The sequence below is a fragment of the Aplidium turbinatum genome, chromosome 4 (assembly GCF_918807975.1).
Source record: "Aplidium turbinatum chromosome 4, kaAplTurb1.1, whole genome shotgun sequence".
Classification (NCBI taxonomy): domain Eukaryota; kingdom Metazoa; phylum Chordata; class Ascidiacea; order Aplousobranchia; family Polyclinidae; genus Aplidium; species Aplidium turbinatum.
In genome coordinates this window covers 12,811,000-12,830,670 of record NC_137475.1, presented here as the reverse complement: position 1 = coordinate 12,830,670, position 19,671 = coordinate 12,811,000, and the positions used below count along the sequence as shown (strand labels likewise).

At 36.3% G+C, this 19,671-nt stretch overlaps 1 protein-coding gene and 1 long non-coding RNA gene across 4 annotated transcripts in view; both read left to right on the top strand.

Annotated features, from left to right (window-relative positions):
- Nucleotides 1-19,671, top strand: part of LOC145768507 (sodium/nucleoside cotransporter 1-like) — a 40,281-nt gene that overhangs the window by 8,687 nt on the left and 11,923 nt on the right. Inside the window, exons 3-7 of the mRNA XM_082580015.1 lie at nucleotides 5,622-5,811; nucleotides 6,503-6,644; nucleotides 7,101-7,292; nucleotides 7,692-7,833; nucleotides 10,505-10,650. Coding sequence (XP_082436141.1) covers nucleotides 5,622-5,811; nucleotides 6,503-6,644; nucleotides 7,101-7,292; nucleotides 7,692-7,833; nucleotides 10,505-10,650 — 812 coding nt within the window. The remainder of the gene's footprint in view (nucleotides 1-5,621; nucleotides 5,812-6,502; nucleotides 6,645-7,100; nucleotides 7,293-7,691; nucleotides 7,834-10,504; nucleotides 10,651-19,671) is intronic.
- Nucleotides 11,844-18,160, top strand: LOC145768508 (uncharacterized). 3 transcript variants are annotated; one of them, XR_014288947.1, is made up of 6 exons: nucleotides 11,844-13,350; nucleotides 13,537-13,638; nucleotides 16,289-16,384; nucleotides 16,723-16,910; nucleotides 17,210-17,375; nucleotides 17,622-18,160. It is a non-coding gene; the product is annotated as an uncharacterized LOC145768508 (long non-coding RNA). The 3 variants fall into 2 exon arrangements; XR_014288948.1 differs by having other exon boundaries at nucleotides 16,289-16,398.

Below are 19,671 nucleotides of genomic sequence, written 5' to 3'. Positions count from 1 at the left end.
CATGTCGGTAACTGAGATAACAATATCCATTCTAGACGTAGTTTTGGGCGCTGATGCCGAATCTGAAATCGGTTTTGCTCTATCGCGTCAGGTTTTTGAGTTATTCACAATTTTTATTTTCTCCAAAGTGGCTTATAGTTGATTATATTGGCAATTGCTAATGTGCCTCTAAATTGCTTTATTGCCTGCAAAGTTGCTTTTATTGATTAAAAAAACATGACTGTTCTACTACACAATAGAAATGAAAAACCGTCAGTTCCAGTGGCCAACAGCACCAAGACCAAAGAAACATATGAAGCAATGAAGAATTTGCTAACATGCATCAGTTATGAAAACCATAAATGGCATATACTGTATGTGGTGACCTAAAAGTTGTTGGACTCTTACTTGGTTTGCAGCTGGGTTACACTAAGTAGCCTACATGTGTTTCCTTTGTTTGTGGAATAGCTAGGCAGATGAACAGCACGATAGTACAGAAAAATGGCCCACCCATGCAAATTTCAACCCAGGCAATTTCAATGTGCAACATCAGCCATTAGTTGATGCGAACAAAATTTTCCTTCCTCTACTCCACATAAAGCTTGGTTTGTTCAACAATTTTGTGAAAGCCATGGATAAGCAAAGTGATGGATTTAAGTATATTTGCGAGATATTTTCTTACAAATCTGACGCAAAGCTAAAGCAAGGAATCTTTGTTGGACCAGAAATAAGAAAATTGTTGAAAGATGAAATTTTTAAAAGCAAATTAACTCCACAAGAACTTGCGGCCTGGAACGGTTTCTTTTTGGTTGTTGAAAATGTTCTTGGTAAGCACATGGCAACCAATTACAAAGAAATTGTCAACCAACTGCTAAAGTCATACGAAGCCATGGGGGGTTCGGATGTCGCTGAAAATGCATTTTTTGCATAGTCACCTAGATTTTTTTCCACCCAACAATGCTGATGTCAGTGATGAACATGAAGAGAAGTTTCATCAAGACATTAAAATCATAAAAGAAAGATACCAGGAGAATGTCAGTCCTGCCATGATGGCTGACTTTTGTTGGTCTCTTCAAAGAGACATCAATGAAGACCATCGCAGGAAGAGAAGATGCCCACAGCATTTCTAAAATGTTCAATGAGAACTTTTTTTCTGCAAAAAATGACTGATATCTTGGTCTTATAACGTAGCCTTTATGCTAAAAGACGACTTTTTAAGCTAACAAAAGTTTGTTAATTGTGATATTTGTTAAGTGTTTGCGATTGCATTTAATTTTTTCGTATATGCTGCATGTCAATTAACAACAATCTAAAAAATAGCTGTCAATTGATGCAAATCTTCGTAAAGTTAGGCTCCTTATTACGCATATTATTTTTCATGTTGAATTGAATTTTTGATTGGCAGTGATTAAAAGAAATTTCCAGACTCTTTCATAAATTTTAAAAATACTTTTTTGACTGCGGCAAAAAAGAGATTTAGAGGCAAATTGACCCAATTTTAAAAATTTAAAAATAATAAATTGTGAATAACTCAAAAACCTGACGTGATAGAGCAAAACCGAGTTCAGATTCGGAATCAGCGCCAAAAACTACGTCTGGAATGGATATTGGTATCTCACTTACCGACATGCCACATTTTTTGTGACACAGTGAGAGGAACAATAGTTCAATACAGAGTCACAGCTAGGCTTTTTTCGCAGCTATTTTTTACTCAAAGACGGGCAATTTTCCGGGGGGCAATTTTCCGGGTGACAATTTGCTCGACGGCAATATTCCCCCACGACCACGAGCAATTTTCCTAGTGCCGATATGCTCAGCTATTTACTATCTATGCCGCAGTATTAGAGCAACAACACGTGTTATGTTGTTTTGTCATCCAATTCATGCAGTATATGCATCAGGCAATGTAGACAGTGCTGTTGGAAATGTGGTCTGCATTTTTTGGCAAGGATTGAGTTTGAAGGATCGGCATGCAATCAGCATTGAACCACTTTTGCATCGAAAACATGTTGGTTGATTGATTTTAAATCTTTATCCTCTGACTGACAAAGCCTTGATAGGTTATTCCTGGTATTTTCGCATACTTGTAAAAGTTTTTAACGCTGGGCCGGTTACCGAGATTGACAGAGTGAAGTGTCCGATTGTTGAAATGTTGTTGCCAGGGAATTATTCCTTCCATTAGGTGCCGCTGAATGGAGAGCAGTCCTGAGAATGCGTTGCTCAAGCGCACACCCCGAGAATTGAACCAGCGCCGCTTGATTTTGAAGCTTTTTTGTTCACGAAGTCACGCGCTAACCAACTGAGCTATCGGGGAAGACGCGGATGTTTGTTTGGGTTCCAGAACATCTTGCAAGCTTTCACAGTCATAGTTATGATAAGCAAATGTGACATTTTGTTTTAATGAATTTTTAATTGTGTTTTAAAAAAAGGATTGTTTTGAGACAAGTGATAGGCCTAGTGTAAGTAAACTGGAGGGAGGAGATAGGTGTTGTATCGGCTCTAAAGCATAGTTTGAAGTTATTACCTGGGAGTCATTTTTCTTCAGTGCTTGCGATTTGAGTAGCTGCTTCATTACGAAGTAAGAATAGCCTATCTTTGTAATGATATTCTGAAAGAACCATGACTATGATTTCATTGTAATATGATATCAATATTTGTGATATTAAAAGTAGTTTTGTTCAAAGGTGCAAGTTTGATGCTTATAGCGTGATAAACTGTCAAATTCTCTTCAGGCTGTAGCGTTTGAAGTAGCATGGATTAAATAATGTTACTGGTTTGATAAGTAAATAGGTTGTCATTTTAGTTTTTTTTTAATGTAAATTTACAAATATTGAGTCTTTGGATTATATCTTTATAATGAAAAGATGAAGCTACTTTTGGTCTGGTCTTTTATTGAAGTTAGACTGGAGATTTTCAAATAATCTACCAACATGAATATTTAACAATTATTGCTATCCAGTTATTACTGAAGTCTCAGTTTAAATTGTTATTGAATCCTATTGGCTCAGTTAGTTAGCTCAGTTAGTTAGGAGCCGGACTTCACTAGGAAGCTGTAAGATCAAGCACGCTGATTCGACTCTTGGGGTGTACGAACAACGCATTTTGAAGACTGCTCTCTATTCAGCGGCTACTGATGGATGAAATAATTCACAGAAAACGGCAATTCAATAATCGGAAACTTTACTTTGTCAAACTCAGTGACAAGCATGCGCCAGTGGTTCAAAGCTTCTGCAAGTATGCGAAACTGTCGGGAATAAACTCTTAAAAACGCTTGAATAAGCTCTCAATCAAAGGATAAAATTTCCCTCAATCAATCAGTCCACGCTTTTATGCTATTATTATGTCTTCTTTCATGATGAAATGCAGTGTTGTACGTTGACGCTGAGGCTAGCACCGTCAGTTTATTTTTTAGTTGACGCAAGTGATAGCGCCATCAACTATTTTGCTGATTTTAAGCGTCAAGCGCTATGCGTCATTTTTTTGTTTTCATGGAAAATCTCGTTTCACAATGAGAGTTTCACAATGTATTCTGGCCAGCGCGACTCATCCGAATTACCCGCTTTCGCGTTGGTTGGAATGGCTCCCTGGAATACAAACGGAAAAAGTTCGCCAAATGGTGATCACTCATATCGTAAGCAGTGTCGAGAACGAGAGATCAGAAAGAGAAAGCGAAAAATCAATGAATGTCATGGCGAAGGTTGAAGAAACTTTATTTCAAGAGCTCTATGCCCCTGAAAAGAGCGACGTTGGTGCAGTGGACCTCGTTAAAATAAGATTTACCGTAAGCTATATATGCTAAGCCAAGGGTTTTTAACCTTTTTTGTCTCGTTTACCACTTTCCGAATAAAAAAAGTAAAATTTACCCCCACCGTTTTGGTGGCTCCTTGTGATGTCATCGTGTCCAGTCAACCATGCAAAGAAATGCAAAACATCCTTTTTTCTCTGGATTTATCTTGGCAAATATCAAAAACAAACTGTTTATTTGCCGAAGACACGATTGTTCTTGACGGGGTCCTGTGAAAATAATGTCTACTCAAATGTCCTAAATAACTATGATAAAAGCACACAAGAATGTAAGTGTTTTTCTTTTATCAATAACTGACACCTAATTTCAACAGTCAATCAGTGAGACTTTTGTGCTTGCTTTCCACCATGTCCCCGCTTTCCACGAACAATTTTGGAGATTCTTGGAACAATCGTTGAAAGAGCTACTCGCATGTCGTCTTTGAAACCTAAGCGAGACCGATGTAATGTTTTAATAGTCAATGTTTTAATAATAGTTTTAATAACAATGAAGAGAACCTTTACTTCACACAGATAAGTAGTTGGAATAGGTATAATAACTTCAAATGCACACTTAGTCAGCGAAGGATACTCTTCGACTAATCCACACCAAAACTTGAAAAAGTCACCATATCATGATAGGAATTTGAAACAAAGCGTTGTTGAACATTGAAGATCAATCATATCATCTTTGCAAATATCATCGTCAGCAATACTTTCTAACTTGGCTTCGAAGAGATGTTATCCAAAGAAAACTTTCACCTTCGAAGTAGCCTAACCGCAAAAGTTGTTTTTTAAGGCGGCAAGGTGCTGGCATACTTCGACTTCAAGGTCAGAAATCTCGTTGCGACTTTTATTGACTTTCCAATCATCAAATATTGGAAAATTTGCGTAAATTCCTTTTTGAACTCTTCTACTCCGCAGATCTAATTTTGTCTGAAAGCCCTGACATCTATAATGGTAACTAACAATTTTTCCTTGCATTTGCATATTGAGCTGGTTCAAACTTGAAAAAATGTCTGTCAAGTAAGCCAATGCACTAATAAATTTGTTGTTGCCAAAGTGCTTACTCAACGGGATTTGCGTTCCCCTCGAAGATAAAATCTCGATTTCACCATGTAGTTCGAAAACTCGAGACAACGCAAGACCCTCAGAGAGCCACCGAACTTCAATGTGATAAAGGAGAACAATTTGAATCAAAATCGAGTGCAACACTAGGCTACTAGTTTTTTTATAACTGAAAAAATGAAGTTTGCTTTAATTTATGATTCAGTAAATTTACCCCCTCGGTAGGTGAAATTTACCCCCAGGGGGTAAATTTACCTCCGGTTAAGAACCCCCGGTTAAGAACCAATCTTAGCAGCTAAGCCATCAAAGCACGCTTGGAACAGCGATAGGCTACCTTTTGGAGTAAACGATTTCAAGACTTGTTTTTGAAATATAAGACACCAATACCATTCAACGCTGTTGTGGAACGCATTTCGCTTGGAAAGGAGATTATGCGTCCCAAACGCAGCAGATTGTCAGAAACGTTTTGAAATGCTTGTGTTTCTACAAAAAAGTAACTAATAAGCTAAAGCAGCTAATTACAATACATCCTCAAATCATAAAACCTGCTTTTTATTTATAGCTATTGTTAGCCTATAAACTTGGTTGAAATACTTCCGTTTTGTGAGACTCTGGCTAAAATAGCGCTACAAATTAGCGCTGACGCCGTCAATTTCTTTAAGAGCTGACCAGTAGCCTACTTTACGCCGTAAAGTTTTTAGGCAATTCGCGCTGACGCCGTCAATTTATTTCATTGACGAGTACAACACTGATGAAATGCAGGCTAATCTAGTAGTAACGATTCATTTCAGGGTTGACAACATACATGACGGTTGTTTTGATATGGAATTTTGAAAGAGCCACATCGCTTCTTGTCATTTGGTGCTTGTTTGTGGGTTACAAAGGCTATGCATTCATTCGTGATAAATTTGGCCAAAGGATTTTAGACTTTATGAAACCTGTATTTGATGTCATCCAGAAAAACGCAATGCAGTTGAAGTGGTACGTTTCTTTCAAAGACTTTAGAAATTCGATTTTTTTCCTAGTAGTGTGAGTTTGACAACAATAGGTCTTTTGGCTTGTGGAAATGGTAGGCTACTAAAAATATTTGGTTTATTCCGTTCTGCTTTTTAAAGCTACTTTATGTTGTAAATAAGTAACGCAAATGAAAAACAATAAAAACCATGAATAGATGTTTTACGCTTTGCCAAGTCCATAATAGCTATCTTTTCTTTGAAAAAATAACTGTTCTCAGACAGCCACTTTATCTAGTCCAGCATCAGATCTTTACTAGATCGGGTACGGATCTGACCAGATATTTACCAGATCTGGGCTAAATAAAGAGGCTATTTAGCTTGTTTCTCTAGTTGAGACAATACGCATTAATATATATGCCAGGGGCGTAGGCAGCACAAAATTTCGTGAGAGGGGGGAAATCAATACTACTGCACACGTCAGTGAGCGCTGCAACGAATCGGCGAAGGCGAAACACCCGGGAGATCTCGGTGGTCTTCATTAGAAAATTTTGAAAATAATGCCCTAAAATTGCCCATTCTAAGAGTACTTTACTTTGTAAAAAGATGCTGTAATACAGGTTGAAATGTTTATTTTACATTTTTTGGAGAGGAAATTGCCCCTTTTTCTACCTAATTACGCCCCCGATATAAACTATCTAATATAGTTTCTCTTACAGGGCTTTTATTGCACTTCTTGTGATTGGGTTGGCAGTTTGGATTGCACTAGATACCTCAAAGCGACCGAATCAACTGATTTCTGGAGCAGGGTATCTCATATTCTTGTTCTGTCTCTTCCTCATTTCCACCCACCCTTCCCAGGTATGATAATGTCGGACTGTTTTGAACAAACATATATTCAAATATTTTGTGTTGTCACGACTTTTTCCTTTTTCTCATTCCGTTTCGTTTTGAATTAAATCACTTCGAAAATAGTTTTGCTTTGATCAAAATTCATTTCGAACAGTCCTGATACAAATAAACGACAGATTTTTAACTAAGCAACAGTTAGTCAGTTGTGCTACTTTTTTAATACCAAAAACTGACTTTAAAATCCAATATTTTTGCCGTTAAATAAAACAGATAAATAAAACAGGTTGAGCTGTTAGGCAGATTGGAAGTCAATTCACCTTTTTCAGAAATATGGAATGCAAACATTTATAAAACTATATTAAAAAATGGAAAAGTTTATTATTTTTTAACTTTTATGCTACGTGTAATAAAATCATTTTGCACTTTTTCTTTTATTTGGAATTGCTATAAATTTTTGCAATGCAGGTGAAATGGAGACCTGTTTTTTGGGGACTCGTCATCCAAATATGTCTCGCTTTTATCATTTTACGAACAAAAGGTGGATTTGAAGCTTTTGATTGGCTTGGAAGATTAGTTCAAAATTTCTTGAACTTTACCGACGCTGGTGTGATATTTTTATATGGAGCTGGATATGCAGAGCATTTCTTTGCGTTCAAGGTAGCTTTATGGAAATCCATTTGTAAGTTAGTAAAGTTTTCAAGTGTTCTGTGAGTTTTCCTGAACACAATAAACCATGCTAATTCATTTCTACCTCCGTTTTCTTAATATTACAAGTTTCTCTTTTGCATGTTTTTAGTACCTTTTGACGAAACCTGGTGAAACAGGCTGTAAAGTTTACTTTGAAATAGTGATTCAAGCTACTTGAGTTCACATTATAACCTACATTTTTTTCTACATTATAGAGTCTCAGGGGTAGGGGTTTCTCTATTAACCGCCTAGGCTTGTTGATGTTTGTCAAAATGAGGCTGAGAGGCTATCAGAGAAAAGTCAAATTTTGGTACCATCATCATCAATGGGCATAATAACGCTGTTAATAATTTATATATGATCTTATAGGTTCTCGCAATCGTAATATACTTCAGTGCCTTTGTTTCGGTGATGTACTATCTTGGAGTTGTACAATGGGTACTTCTCAAGATTTCTTGGTTGATGCAAGTTACTCTTGGAACATCAGCCACTGAAACAATGGTGGCAGCAGGTATTGAACGGATTGTCAATTGTAAGTTTTGCAACATTCGACGTATAATTATTTTGCGAGAATTGGCTCGTGACGACTTGCTCAATTCAAAGTAAACTTGAAATGTTCATAGTAGGCGATACAAAAAAACGAAGCAATGGTTTTCCAAAAGTGGTTCAGCCTACCCAATCACAAAAACGTTGTTCCGGAAAGATTGCAACAGGCTTTTGTTTCTGAATTTTCTGACCGGTTCAGTTTGCTCATTCGCCACTGCCCACAACAACTAAAAGTTTAAAAATGTAAAAATTAACGTTCAATTTGATTGACAATGCAGCTGATGCGTATCAAACAGTAGCCGACTGTCCAGCTTGGACGGACTTATTAAAAATGAAAGTGCCATTTAGCTGCTAAATATGCACTGTTCACTTGAGCTATCTCTTATAGTAAAGTCAGTCATTCTGACTGACAAAGCATTGGATAAAAAATAATTATCATTTTCAATATTTTGTAACAGCCACAATAAGTCACTAGAAAAAGACAGTGGTGCAATCAGGGCCGGATTAAGGTTTTCATGGACCTGGGGCTATTGATAATCTGAGGCCTATATTTCATTCCCCTCATTGTACCAATCAAAATTAAAATAAAATAACAAAAATTATATACCCGAAGTACAGTATTTAATTATTAAACTCATTCAAATGACATGTTTTCATGATTTAGACTATTTTTTCCAAAATTTTGTTTTCAATGCAGAGTAGAGCTAAGGAATGCAATCTTTTCTGGCCCATGGATGAACGCAGTTGATTCTTTACTCTTTTAAGCACTGAAAATGAGGGCTCGCCTGAACAATTAGAAATCATCACACAAAGATACATTCTTAGTACGGTACCGTAGCCTACAACAAATACGTTAGGAAATGCATGCATCAACTCATTTTCATTGATGAATCTAAACATTCGAGTTTCTTTGCTGCATTCGCTGTTAAAATAGTGTTGTTTAAGCAGTGCAAAAAAATGAATCATCTCTTCAGGCAGTGATTCTTCCAGAATCTAGATCATCTGGATAATAGTGAAGCAATGTTTTAGCACAATCTTCAATTTTACAGTTAGACATGGCGTTTAATTCTGCCAGAAACGAAAATCTTATTTGAAGACGATCGTATGCTGCAATTCGGGATTTCATACACAAAATAATTTGGTCAATGATTAGCAAATATGAGTCTACTTTGAATCTGCTCGATGGATCAAGTGATGTGTCTTCAGATCCACCTTCGCTATCCAAGCATACTTTTCTTCTCTTTCTTCTTGAAATTTCTTCATTCAATATAATGATGACAGCCACTTGATACTCTCCCCCAGGGTTACTCAACTAATCTTAACAAAGGTCCAGTTTGACAAGTTGTATATTTTTAGCGTTCCGGTGAACAAGTTATTTCACAGGCAACCACGAAAGCTAAACTATTGTATCAAAGCACTTTCTTAGGTAAAATGTAACTCGAATTAGATTTCTGAGAAAGTATTGGAGAGTTTGGGAGTCGAAGACCCCAAGCAACTAGGATAATCACAGTAGAAATTGCTTCCTCCCAGTAGAAATATGTTTAAAAAAGCCCTGAAACGTGGCAAAGAGGGTATTCTTCCAAAAGCTCAAGGTCCACCATCAACCCCCAGAAGGTCCGGATTCGGACCGCGGTCCGCCAGTTGATAGTAGCCCTGCTCTACCCTTTTCTTTGAGTTTTTGAAATTGGGATCTAAATTTTTGAACAAAGTTATGTAGACCCTGAAGCAGATTTGTTGCCTTATTCAAAGTAATTTTGCTATCCTGTAGCGCCGACTAGTTTTATGAAACCGTTCCATTATGCAAGACCATAACTCAATTAAAATAACGGTTTCAAGCCTTTCCATTGACAAGATAACCCCTTGGCTGTTTCTTTAGTCTGTGATTGTTCGTCATTGTCGTCAGACATTGCTTTCAAGACTTGAAGAACTGCTTGATAACTTTTTCTTAGCGCATGTATAACGTCATATCGTGTGCCTTCCAACGTGTATCAGACGAAGGCTTAATTGTTGGCAAATGAGTTAAGAACCATTGGTTTACACAGTTAGCATTCGTTCTATGATATTCGTCCTTTATTTTTTCGATCCTGATAATAAGCATGTCAGTTGCTCTTAGTAAGTTGTTATCGGTGGGCCTATTTTTTTGGTGGGCCTGGGGCTGCAGCCCCATCAGCCCCCGCCTTAATCCTGCCCTGGGTGCAATATTGATGAGCCCAGCCTCATTGGCGGAACACGTATCTATCGCTGAATTCTTGCTACACTCGACTGCCGAAAAACACAAAGTGTTTTAATATAAAGTAAACAATATCACACCAAATCAGAAGAATCGGTTTATTTAAATAAATAAATATATTTTAATTAAATAAACGGTTTTATTTTAATTAAATAAACCGATTCTTCTGATTTGGTGTGATATTGTTTACTTTATTTAAAATGTTTTGTCACACCGTGCATCCCAGTGGATCATCAGTTGAATTATAGGAAAATTTGATGAAAAGTTTAGGAACGAAGCTTTGTTTTGGTGTTTTAATATAGCCTAATTTAATACCTGGTGAACAGTTTCATTCTGTAGCCTACAACCTTAGCTTAAATTTTCTCTTACTCTGTTTCGATGATAACTAGGCCTCCGTATATTTTAGGAAACATATTCATCGGTCAAACAGAAGCTCCTCTTCTGATCAAACCGTTTCTGGAAGATCTCACAACATCGGAATTATTTGCAGTCATGGTTTGTGGGTTCGCAACTGTGGCTGGGTCAACACTGGGAGCTTATCTAAGCTTTGGTGTAAGTTTGCAGTTCTGAAAAATACCTTGTAGGCCTACTCAGAGTTAAAACAAAGTTCATGAACGATATTAAGAATTCATAAGCTGTTCATGATATAGCCAACGATCATTAGGTTACTAGCCTACGGTCACATTATTGGCAGAAACGTAGGCTGAGTTTCGAGCAACAAAGTAGCTTCTTCTTCTTGCTTATGAGGCAGCAATTCAGGTAAGATCTGCCAATTGCTGTAACCAGTGCAATGTCTTCATAGCAGGGTCTATGAGATCCACATGCTCTGCAAGTCGAACACTGGGCAATAATTTATGATGTGCAGTGCTGCCTGAGATTCGACAAAGTGGCTAATGTGTAACTTCATGGTTGTTTCAAAATAGTAACCCAGACAGCCACTTAATCTGGTGCTGATCGTATTTTAACCGGGCATGGTCGGGCGTGAACAGAAAATGCTGATGCCAGATCAAAACCGCCTCTGGTCTGGACATGGTAGCACGAACAACGGATGCGGACGTCTGAACAGATCTGGCAATGATCTGTTTCAGATTGGAAATAGCCTAGCCTACTGATGAGCAAAACATGGCAAAATGTATTTGAAACAGGTGAACCGCTGGTAATTTAAATCATAACACAGCAGAAATACTTCAGTTTAATGGTTTTAGATCGATAAGTCAATAAGTTAGAAAATCAAAACTAATGGATATATCAACAAATAAAAATGTAAAATATAAATTTGTGATGACAGGTTGAAACTTGGAAAATCACTATTGTTGGTTTTGTCGCTGTCTGATTGGTGTGTGATTTTGAGTTAGTTTTTTAAATGAAAATGTGATGAGCAGGGAAGGCAAAGCAAGGCAAAGAAGCCGATCTTCGTGACCATCTTCAAAGATACAAAGTCACAGCCGCGTGCTCATCACGTGATACTCCAAATACACGCGGTTAAATTGCACACGTTTGTGACGTTTGTATTGCGCAACAAATCAGAAAGCACATTAGAAAACTTCCATTTTGTTGAAAACTCCATAGAAACTTTTCAGTTTTAAAGCGATTTCCGTAGTTTAAGTAGAAGTTTTAAGTAAGTTTCTGTTTTGCAAAAAGGTAAGCCTGGTTTTATGTGTGTGATCAGTGAATGAAAAGCCTATCTGTAGACTACGCTACAGTAAGTGAAATTGGATATTACAATTCAGAATGTACTAGGCTAATTCTTCTGTAGGTCGTGAAGTTACAGAAACAAGCGTTCAGACAATCTTAGTTGAAAAAGAAAAAATTAAATATTAGCTACAAGCATCACCGTGTCATCGTTATTGACAAAATGCAACTTGTTGTCACCAGGCCAAATTTAAAGTACAGGATAGGTTTATTTTAATACTTGCTGGAAGTGCGCTGCAAGTTTGGTAAAAACACCAGAGATGGAACACAAAGGTGAATCATACTGGACAAATCGCCGAATTTTGTGAGATAAAACAAATGCACACATTCAAGCAGTTTCTGAATGTTTAAATAGTGAAGCCTCTTAAATCTATTATTGATGGTGTTCAATCTTCTCAAGGTGTACACATTGTCTTAACTCTTATATGTGGACTTTTCATAACGACTTTCTGTACTATGTAGGCTATAGGCTCTTCCATTAATTTGACTTTCGAACGGTAGGGTGAGTGCGTGCTTTTATATAGGCCAACTATTAGCAGAGTTGGTGTACAAGTCCCCCCCTGGTAAATCATGACAAAGACAGGAATCGACCAAACATATAGGGTGAAACTACTTTACCTTTGCTTTACTGTTCACACACTTCAATCCACATGTTTTGGTCAATTCCTGTATTGATGATTTACCAGGTGGGGGGGGGGGAACTTGTACACCAGCTCCCTATTAACATATAAAAAGGTAGCCTACTGATTTTATTTACCAGTAAGTAGAAGTTGTATTGGTATTGGTGAAAAGATTGGTGTCAGTGCGCTGGTAAGACTATATTATATGTGTTTCATGCTATTTACATTAAATGTTTTCTTTAAAAGGAAATTTTCCTTTAAACTCTACTGATTTAGGTATCTGTAAGGTGTCTAGATTGTCTGGTTCTCTACGTATTGCTTTGTTCGCAGACATACAGTGTATTGTGATATTACCTGTAAAAAGCTATTTTGTTGTTATTCCTGTATTGCACCAGTCTTGGTTGATTTTGTCTCAGTTGATTTTTCTTTCAAAGATTTCTGTGTTTAGCCTACTGATTTCTTGATTTATTAAGGTGCATCAATTATTGTAAAATATTTTGTGGTATTACCGTATCTTGTTTCTTATGTTTTTTCACTTTAAATTTTACATCAGTTTCTTATTGTTTTGCAATGACATCGTTGCACGTTTTGTTGTTATTTTTGGGACGTGATGTTGCTTTCCATTTGGATGTTTACCTCCATTTTTTGACAAATTATTTTATAACAGGTAGCCTAGTAAAAAATTATTTTACATTGTTAGTAATCTGTGTGTTTGTAATTACAAAGTATGGATACACTGAAGCTTGAAACATATGTAGTGGTTGAGTACGCTGACAAACAAAGTATGGCAGTTATTCCTTCGCAGTGGATGAAAAGTCCATATGAAGCTTGTTGGCCTCCATACATCAATTCAAAACATAGCCATAATGCTGCCAAAAAAAAGAAGCTCCTGCTGATTTGGAAGGTTTTTGCAGTAAAAGAATGGTTTAGAACAAGTACGGTAAGTTATTGTGTTGCAGTATTTATATCAATAGGCTGAGATATTATACAAAATGCCGATACTAAAGGGAAAGAATCTGGTGGCACAAGTGGCTGCTATTTTACTTTGTACAATTAAGCTGAGTACGGTATGTTATGTTGTTTTACCACGTTTTGTACCAACATGTTTAATGATTTCATATCACAGGTGATTGGAGTGCTGCAAACAAAAAATGCACCATCTGGAGGTTACTTCAAATATTGAATCAAGTGGTGATGATAATAGAGGGTGCTTTAAACGGGCTTAAAGGTAAATACAGTTTATTATGAAACCATTTTGATCATGTGTGTAAAATGACTTCATACTGGTGTTATCTATATGCAGTGTTGGGCGCGATAACTCATTTTTCAGTTAAGCGATAACGATAATCGATAAACGAAAAATGCCTAAAGCGATAACGATAAACAATAAATCAAAAAAAAGTTAAGCGATAACGATAAACGATAAATTATCGCCGATAATGTCCGATAACGATAATTTTTTTTTTCTTGATTAGCGCTGCCCCATCCCATGCAGCACGAACTGTTTTCATCAACATGACGAAAAATCGAACATATATACTGTAAAGGGACAAAACTTTTTGTAAGTTATGCATGAATAGAATCGCAACAGCGGCAGTAGGTATCGAATCTTCAACCTCTTGATCCAGAATCAAACCACTGAGGTAACCGCAGTGCTTATAATTATACCTTCAGATACCAGTTGGATGCTTTTATCAATTGAGTTACACTGCCGCTTACGTGCAGTAGGCAAAATATTTAAATCAAATGAAAATACCATAAAAAATTCCAAACTTTGTATTTTGCTTTCTGCAGGGCTGTTTACAGCAAAGTCAGCAATTATTGAAAAAATTCCAAAAAACGCCAAATGCTTGAAAATTTATCAGTAATCTTAAGCGTTATTGGTAGTAAAAATGTGCATACATTGTGAAATCCATCAAGCTTGTGAAATTTGATAACGGATTTGCCTAGCGTCTTATATATAGGACGGCTTTTTTCTCAAAAAGTACAAACAGAATTAGGAAAAAAATAATTGTGATATGTTTTTTAGGTCATAATTATGCAATATTTAAATTTTCCGAAATTTTTTTTATGTAGCCTACTTTCACTTTCGGCACAAATGGGTTACCTTTTTAAGTTAAATGGCACTTACGCATTTGGTTATTGTTTTTAGATTAAAGTTATATCGCCAAGCTAGAAAAAAATCGATCTTACAGTCTATAACCGATCTTGTGTTGTTATTGTGTGTGAATTTTGTCTTTTAAACTGAGTTTGTGACGTAACCGCACGTCTCAAGGCAAGTTCTTGCAATTTTAGTTAATCTACTCATCTAAAGATTTAATGCACTTAAAGCAGTAAGATTCATGTTTTGATGAGAGAGATTTTATTTTTTTACGACAATTACTAAAAACTAATACTTCCAACAAAAAAAGAAAACACAAGAATAAAATAGTTGATCGTGAGGTGGCGCGAAAGACCATGTTTCCGATGTAAAAGCGGCCTCGTATTGCGACACTTTCACAAACCACTTGCCAATTTCTGTCGCTTCACTTCAAAGGAATCGCCTGTGCGCTTACATTTTAATTGTAAAATTCACTCGCGATTGCCGATTGCAGCAAAACAACAAGAGACTTGTTGCATGCATTTCATTGCATTGGAACTCTAAAAATTATTGTGTTGTCAGGGCCGTTGCTGCAGGGGGGCGTGCCCCCTCCCCTGACAACAACCTGTGCATACACACTTCAGGCACTGAAGAAGAACTGGTTTTAATTTTAGTTTCATTACTAGGTGGCTAGTAAAAATATTACTTTTCATGGTCTTTCCACTTGTGCGTTGATCCGAAATAAAATTTATCGGCGATTAATTATCGGCGATAATCAAATATTGCCTTTGGCGATAACGATAAACGATAACTGAAAAAATAATTGAGCGATAACGATAAGCGATAAAAATTTATCGCCGATAATTATCGCCGATAAATTATCGCCGATAATGCCCATCACTGTCTATATGTATATAGTATATTGTATGCATATATCTATTTGAATAAGTGTGCACTCGATGATTGGTTTGGCCAGAAATCAAAAGTTGTTTTAACTTTTCTATCAGATTTCATTGCTATATTCTTTATAGCAAGTGTTTTATCCAGTGCACTTTGACTGGTCTGATAGGACTTTGAGGTCAAAACATTGTCGCTGTTTGCAGTTATTCTTATGTCTTAATGACCTTTAAGGTGCATTATAAAAGAATGATATCTTTGATTATTGTTTTGTGTGTAAATTGTTTTTCTCTGAATAGCCCATGATATTGTTTCGAAAATGTGGATAAATTGTATTGAAGGACTAAAGGTCTTCAACAAAGTCACAGTGGTATGACAGAAGCTCATCATCAAGTTTGTCACCGCACTCACAACTAAGTCTTTCAAAACATAAGAAACATAAAAAACTAGAAAAGCTTCAAATAAACATCAGTTTTGGAAAGCTTTGATAAAGCAAACCAACTCCCGATTCCTCCTGCTGTGCAAAGCACACATTCCAGTGTGTATTATTATTATCTTAATTATCAGTCTTACTGGACCTGTTAGCTTTTATTGTGGGTTTACTGCCAATATTCAAACTTTTATACATTTGTACACCGCATTGCATAAAGCTTTCTTGTTGACATACACTTTTGGGTGACAATTTTAATTTCAATATTCTTATACTGAACTGCACGACACCAAAGTATCATGTAGATTATTAATGTTGTGGTATTTATGTATATTACTAGCTCCAAATTCTTTCCAAGAGTATAATGCTGAAGTGAACTGTAGCTTGGAATATGAGCATACTCTGAAGAAACGTTCAAGTTGTGCTCCAATGCAAACTACTTTAAGTAGCAACAGGATGATTTCTTTTCAGAACTTGAGCCTATTTTTAGTACGTATATGAAAGTGATTCATTGATTTGAAGTTTTTGTGGAGCATACAATGTATGTTGGCGGAATGGCTCGTTTCGGTAAGTCCGATTCGGTGAGTCCGATCTCTTAACGGGGGATTTTTTTCAATTTTTTTTTTAATTGTCTGGTACCGTAACCTAATTATCATTGCCGTTTTAGGATTAGGGGTTAGGGTTAGAGGTTAGGAACTCACCGAATAGTAGCAGACCCGTATGTTGGACTATGCTTCTTACTTTTTGTTGTTACCTTGTGTTAGTCATGATTGCACATATATAGTGAATCAGTTAAACGAGTGTGGTTATTTGTACAAATTTTAGTTAAGTGTGAAGCTCATTGTTGTTTTAGGTGAATCCCATTTATGGCAATGTGTTCTTTACGTTAATGTTATCTTTTTCAGCTCGGATATTCAAAGTTCTTGAACAAATTCAAGCACAACAACGGTGCTTAAAAAGACTGATTTCTGAAAAAACAAAGGAAAAGAGCAGTGAAGAATTTCCAATCTTTCAAAATTTGCCAATTTATTCTCAAGAACAAGTTTGTGATATAGAAAGAAAGTTACTGGATGGAAAGTTCCAAACATCTATGGTGAGTAGTTGATTACCCTCACTTGACAAGTTTATTGTTTGCAGAGTCACAAATTTATTCATTGATCATTCACATACATTAATAATAAAAGTTTTCATCATCAACAAAGTTGTTTCTCCTGGTTGGATTTTACAGGTTGCTATTTTGATCTATGATGTTTGACACAAGATACTTTTTCACGTGATTGCTAAACTGCCAGCTTTTCGTCATTGTCTATTTCCACATGTCGTTGTAAAAGTGCATGCAGGTTAACGATATAGCATAAGAATTGAGTAACAGCAGAGACTAATTTTTTGCAGGTTACTTATTTGTTGGGCTTCAGCGGTAGAAGTTTGCCTGAAACCACAAGGTGAATGCTCAAGGAAACTATGGGCAATGAATTGGCGAAGTTTTATTACTTGAGTGGCAAGGGGCATCAGGGAAAAAAAGGTTTCAAGCAACTTCGATTGTATAAAGTTACTTTTGGTGAGTTGAAAATGGTAGCTTATTTGTCATCACGTTTCTGAGTAGTTATTACTAAAATTATCTACTATATGTAGTATATATTGTTGCATAAGCTGAGAATCAAGTTTTTCAATTTAACATTTATTATTAATTTATTTAATATTGCTTTTAAACGTTTTGTTTGCTGCAGTAGCACAGCTTTTAACGTACCCTCCTTTACAAGGAAAAATCAATCTTTTTCTAATGTAAAAAGTTTACATTTTACAGCTACCATTAGAGAAATATATTCCGAGGCAAAAGAAACGGACTTTCGTGCAAGTGTGGTGCATTGGCTCGATGGAGCAAAAGACAGGGACGGTGGTCGGAAAATGCGACAAGCTGACAATTCAATAAAGTTGTTAAGAAATCGTAATCTGCGTTTCATCGATTTGAAATGACTTGCGTTTATTTCTTAAAGTCAAACAGAAAGTGAAAACAACGTAAAATGTTGACTTTCTGAAATATCTGTTTGTTACACGTTCAATAGACCTTCAAACTCGTGCTCAGGTTTGGTTTGTGTAGGCTACTTTTAGGAAAAAGTGAATTACTTCCCAATCACAATGGGTTCGAAATAAAAAAAGTGTCGTGCATTACAGACCATCTTCTCAATTTCGAAAAAAGGAATTTGCTTTTTCACAACTCTCCTGTGTGTATTCCTTTATGTCCCCTGATGTTATGTTTATACCATGTTGTTGTGACTGCTAAATGATCGGATGTTCACTTCTATTGTGATTTGTTATATTTTTTGTAATAAACAAATCATTGAATTCGATGGCATTGTTTGATTGATTTGTCAGTTATGTTTAATTTCTGTCTGAATGTCGCGTCAACGGATGACAGATCATCTGATCTGAAATAAAATTATGCCAGCTCTGGTTAATAGTGGTGAGCCCGATAGGGCGTGTTCAATTTTGCCCGATCGTGGCTAGATCTTGCCCCGATGTTCATGCCCGATCGGGAAAAAATGAGCACGCCTTATAGGGCACACCACTATTAACCAGAGCGGGCATAATTTTGTGCCAGATTAGAGCCGGATTAATTTTGCCCGACGATGCCAGATCTGGTAAAGATCATTACCAGATTAAGTGGCTGTCTGGGAAGCGTATTTGAAAGGCTCACTGGTAACATTTTTGTTGTAGATGTTGTATTTTTGGTGTAAAACACAATCTAAAAAAAGTTGCCACCATATCTACATGTTATTCACCAAAGGTAACCACTGTACAATACACTGGTACCCCTCTTATTCTTGTCAGTTATTTAGTTTGCCTCTTGGTTCTTCGTTAGGTAGTCATACTCCATTGGAAATAGCCTAGCTTAGCTCAAACCAGTAGAATATCGAATATTTAGATAAGAAGGCGTTGTTTTTCATAAGTTAGAAGTCTATTTTATGCAATGGCTGAATAGGTCTTTGTTTTAAATGTGTAGTAGATAATATTGTTACTTATTGCCAGTGTTGGGCGCGATAACTCATTTTTCAGTTAAGCGATAATCGATAAACGAAAAATGCCTAAAGCGATAACGATAAATCAAAAAAAAGTTAAGCGATAACGATAAATTATCGCCGATAATGTCCGATAACGATAATTTTTTTTTTCTTGATTAGCGCTGCCCCATCCCATGCAGCACGAACTGTTTTCATCAACATGACGAAAAATCGAACATATATACTGTAAAGGGACAAAACTTTTTGTAAGTTATGCATGAATAGAATCGCAACAGCGGCAGTAGGTATCGAATCTTCAACCTCTTGATCCAGAATCAAACCACTGAGGTAACCGCAGTGCTTATAATTATACCTTCAGATACCAGTTGGATGCTTTTATCAATTGAGTTACACTGCCGCTTACGTGCAGTAGGCAAAATATTTAAATCAAATGAAAATACCATAAAAAATTCCAAACTTTGTATTTTGCTTTCTGCAGGGCTGTTTACAGCAAAGTCAGCAATTATTGAAAAAATTCCAAAAAACGCCAAATGCTTGAAAATTTATCAGTAATCTTAGGCGTTATTGGTAGTAAAAATGTGCATACATTGTGAAATCCATCAAGCTTGTGAAATTTGATAACGGATTTGCCTAGCGTCTTATATATAGGACGGCTTTTTTCTCAAAAAGTACAAACAGAATTAGGAAAAAAATAATTGTGATATGTTTTTTAGGTCATAATTATGCAATATTTAAATTTTCCGAAATTTTTTTTAAGTAGCCTACTTTCACTTTCGGTACAAATGGGTTACCTTTTTAAGTTATATGGCACTTACGCATTTGGTTATTGTTTTT